General features: G+C 36.6%; 1 protein-coding gene across 1 annotated transcript; it reads left to right on the top strand.

Annotated features, from left to right (window-relative positions):
- Window positions 1–209: 209 nt before the first annotated feature.
- On the top strand, window positions 210–3,469 carry LOC145166992 (uncharacterized). Its single transcript, XM_079086062.1, has one exon. It carries the CDS (start codon window positions 803–805, stop codon window positions 3,272–3,274), a length of 2,472 nt encoding a protein of 823 aa, XP_078942188.1. The 5' UTR covers window positions 210–802; the 3' UTR covers window positions 3,275–3,469.
- The last annotated feature ends 446 nt before the right edge of the window (window positions 3,470–3,915 follow it).

Consider the following 3,915-nt stretch of genomic DNA (forward strand, 5'->3'; position numbering starts at 1 on the left):
GCATAGCCGCGGGTTCTTTACTAGTTCGTTATAATGTATAAACCAATTGATTTAATATTTTATTTCTTTAATAAAATAAAATTAGTATCTAAACTATTAGAAAAACAAAAAAAATTTAATATTTACTTGAGAAAGGCAAAAAAGAAATAAAGAAAAGCTATAAAAACTAGTTGAAGTTGAACTAAACCTTTAATTTTATACATTTTAATATATAAAAAGATTCCTTTCCTTAAGCTGTTTACCACGTTGCCATGTAGAGAAGCTCAAGAACACAGAGTGTAATCAATTCCACCCCTCACATCTCGCTACCCGTTGCTTCTTCCATTTATTGCGATAGGTTTGCATTTATTAAGATTCAGAGGAATCCCATTACCCCTTTGCTTTAATTACGACAGGTTTCCCTTTGGGTCTCTTTTAGGGTTTTTATCCAAGGAATCATTGCTTTCAGTAATCTCTTTACGCTCTGTAACTTTCTCCTTTGATTTCGAGTCTGATGAATGTGTGTGTGTTGTTGTTTTGAATTTTGTATCCTTCTGTATTAAGGAAACTGGAAACCCTTTTTGTGAAGAGTTGATTCTCTTCTAACTTTGCGTTTTTGTAGTTTGAATCAAAGGTTTTGATTCTGAAAATGCTTCAAAATTGAGTGCTTTTGCTTTATTGAATCTAGGGTTCCGACCTTTTCTTTGTGCTTTTGGGGGAGAAGTTAGATGGGATGAACTCATAAACTCACAAGCAAACAAAATCACTCGAAACACATTCTTCTTCTCGATCGTTTTTTTTCTTCTAAAATTGTGCCCTTTCAATGCATATTTCACTGTGGAAACCCATTATATCTCATTGTGCTTCTCTAATTTCCGACAAAAAGAGCAGAAGGAAATATGGGTCTGATCACACCGATGAAGAAATTAAACGAAACCCATCTGTTCTTCGAAAATTGCAGGAGAATAAGCTTCGAGAAGCCCTTGAACAAGCTTCTGAAGATGGGTGTCTTGTTAAATCCCAAAATATGGATTTCTCCGAGCCAATCGATAAAGAAGAAAAGGGTTTGGGAAGATCGAGATCACTCGCTAGGCTACAAGCTCAAAAGGAATTTCTAAAAGCAACTTCGTTAGCTGCAGATAGAACATTTGAAGACGAAGATTCAATTCCTGAATTCGATGAAGCTTTCTCAAAGTTCCTGACAATGTACCCGAAGTACAAATCATCTGAGAAAATCGATCAGTTGAGGGTAAACGAGTACTCACATTTGACAGATACAATTTCAAAGGTATGTCTCGATTACTGCGGATTTGGGTTGTTTTCGTTTCTTCAAACTGTTAACTACTGGGAATCTTCCACAATCACTCTATCTGAAATCACTGCACATTTGAGCAATCATGCTCTATACGGTGGTGGAGAAAAAGGAACTGTCGAATACGATATAAAAACCAGAATCATGGATTATTTAAACATCCCGGAGAACGAATATGGCCTTGTGTTCACAGTTAGCAGAGGCTCAGCGTTCAAACTTCTAGCAGAATCATACCCATTTCACACCAACAAAAAGCTTCTAACAATGTTCGATCATGAAAGCCAATCTGTAAATTGGATGGCTCAAAGCGCGAAAGAAAAAGGCGCAAAGGTTCATAGCGCATGGTTCAAATGGCCGACATTGAAGCCATGTTCAACCCATCTCAGGAAACAAATCGTCAACAAAAAAAGAAGGAAGAAAGATTCATCCACTGGTCTCTTCGTTTTTCCTGTTCAATCACGAGTCACCGGAGCTAAATACTCGTATCAATGGATGGCGTTAGCTCAACAAAACAACTGGCATGTTTTACTTGACGCTGGAGCTTTGGGTCCGAAAGATATGGATTCTCTAGGGTTATCACTATTTCGACCCGATTTCATCATCACTTCTTTTTACAGAGTTTTTGGGTACGACCCGACTGGATTCGGGTGTCTTCTCATCAAGAAATCAGTCATCGGAAGTCTTCAAAATCCGGCGGGACACGCCGGATCTGGGATAGTCAAGATCAGTCCGGTGTTTCCTTTATATTTGAGCGACTCCATTGATATAACTCCAGGGTTGTCTGGTATCATCGGAGAAGATGAAGTCGCCGGAAAAAGTGAATGCATACCTGAAACTCACGCCGGAGCTCTCCTACCTGCTTTTTCCGGCGCGTACACTCCTTCTCAGGTTAGAGACGTATTTGAAACTGAAATGGATCTGGATCCGGATCATGATCATGATCATGAACATGAACATGGTAATAGCCCTATTTTTGAAAGCTTTTCTGTTGGTGAAGTTATGAAAAGCCCTATTTTTAGTGAAGATGAATCATCTGAAAATTCAATGTGGATTGATTTGGGCCAAAGCCCATTGGGCTCACAATCTGAAATCATCAACTCCCCTTTACCTCCTCCTGTTCTATCGTTCGATGCAGCAGTTCATAACGTGAAAAAAACCGACAATTTTCAAGAAAAAATTCACGAAAATGGAAGAAAACCCGATTGTGGGGAGATTCAAGAAGAACCCGAAACAAAAAAACCCAAAGAAAGCGCAATCATAACAAGAGAAACAGAAAACGAATTCCGATTATTAGGAAGATTCGAAACGAGTAAAAGGGTATCATTTGGATTCGAAGACAACAACAATGAATTGAGTAAAGATTTTGAAGAATATTTTGAAGATCAAGAATCAGAAAGAAGAGAACCCGAAATAAGTTGTAGGCATCTTGATCATGTAAACATGTCGGGTTTAAACAAGACGACTTTTAGGCTTCGGTTTTTGGTGAATTGGCTCGTGACTTCTTTACTTCAATTGAGATTGAGATTGAGATTATCATCAAATGGGGAAAAAGAGAAGGATAAAGGTGATTCTGTTCCACTTGTTCATATTTATGGTCCTAAAATTAAGTATGAAAGAGGTGGATCAGTGGCATTTAATGTTAGGGACAGAAATGGAGGATTAATTAGTCCAGAAATTGTTCAAAAGTTAGCGGAATCAAATGGGATTTCTCTTGGGATTGGGATTCTTTGTCATGCGAGGGTTATTCAAAGCAATAAACAGAATCTTGCAATTGATACGAGTGTTTGTAAGCCGATGAATGATGGTGGTGGCGGCGGCAGTGGTGGTGGTGGTGGTGGGTTTGTTAGGGCGGAGGTGGTGACTGCTTCACTTGGGTTTTTGACGAATTTTGAAGATGTGTATAAATTGTGGGTGTTTGTGGCGAAGTTTCTTGATCCATGTTTTGTTGGAGAATATGAAGGTGGAGGAAAGGAAATTGGGTGAGTTTTTGTATTTTGGTAATTTTTTTTGGGGGGTTTTTATATGGAGATAGATGATGACCATATGGGGTGGATTTGAATCTAGTGCAAGTGTTTGTAATTTATGAAATCTTGCTTTTGATTTGAGAAGTTTATGGTTTAGTATGTTGGAAGCTTTGGTGTTGTTTCAATATATGTTATATTGTTGATGTTCTTTTTATTAGTTGGTGAAGATCAAAGCCTCTATAGCTAACATTAAAGTTCTTTTATTAATCTTTTACATATGAAAAAATGGCGATAATTTGAGTGTTAATTATGTAAAAATACTTGAGAACATGACAAAATAGCCATATTTTTTTGGGTTAATAACTAAAAAGCCGCTATATTTTGTCATTTTTTCCGGTTTAACAACATAACATTTAAAAGTTCTATCGCGACCAATATAATCAGCATTTGTGTTAAAAAAAATTACTAAATTTCATTTTTTGCTAATATCCATAAATGGATGGTTAAATTGAACTTTTGGAAAAAAATAATGTTTTTTTCCTAATTAAAACCAACTCTTATATGTAACGTTCTACCAAAATTGATAGATTTTTTGGAACTTAATAAAAAATCGGTGGTTAAACCAAATTTTTAGAAAAATATGATGTTTTTTCAGTTAGC

This window comes from Lactuca virosa, chromosome 3 (genome assembly GCF_052849685.1).
Source record: "Lactuca virosa cultivar CGN04683 chromosome 3, Lactuca_virosa_CGN04683_v6, whole genome shotgun sequence".
Taxonomy (NCBI): Eukaryota; Viridiplantae; Streptophyta; class Magnoliopsida; order Asterales; family Asteraceae; genus Lactuca; species Lactuca virosa.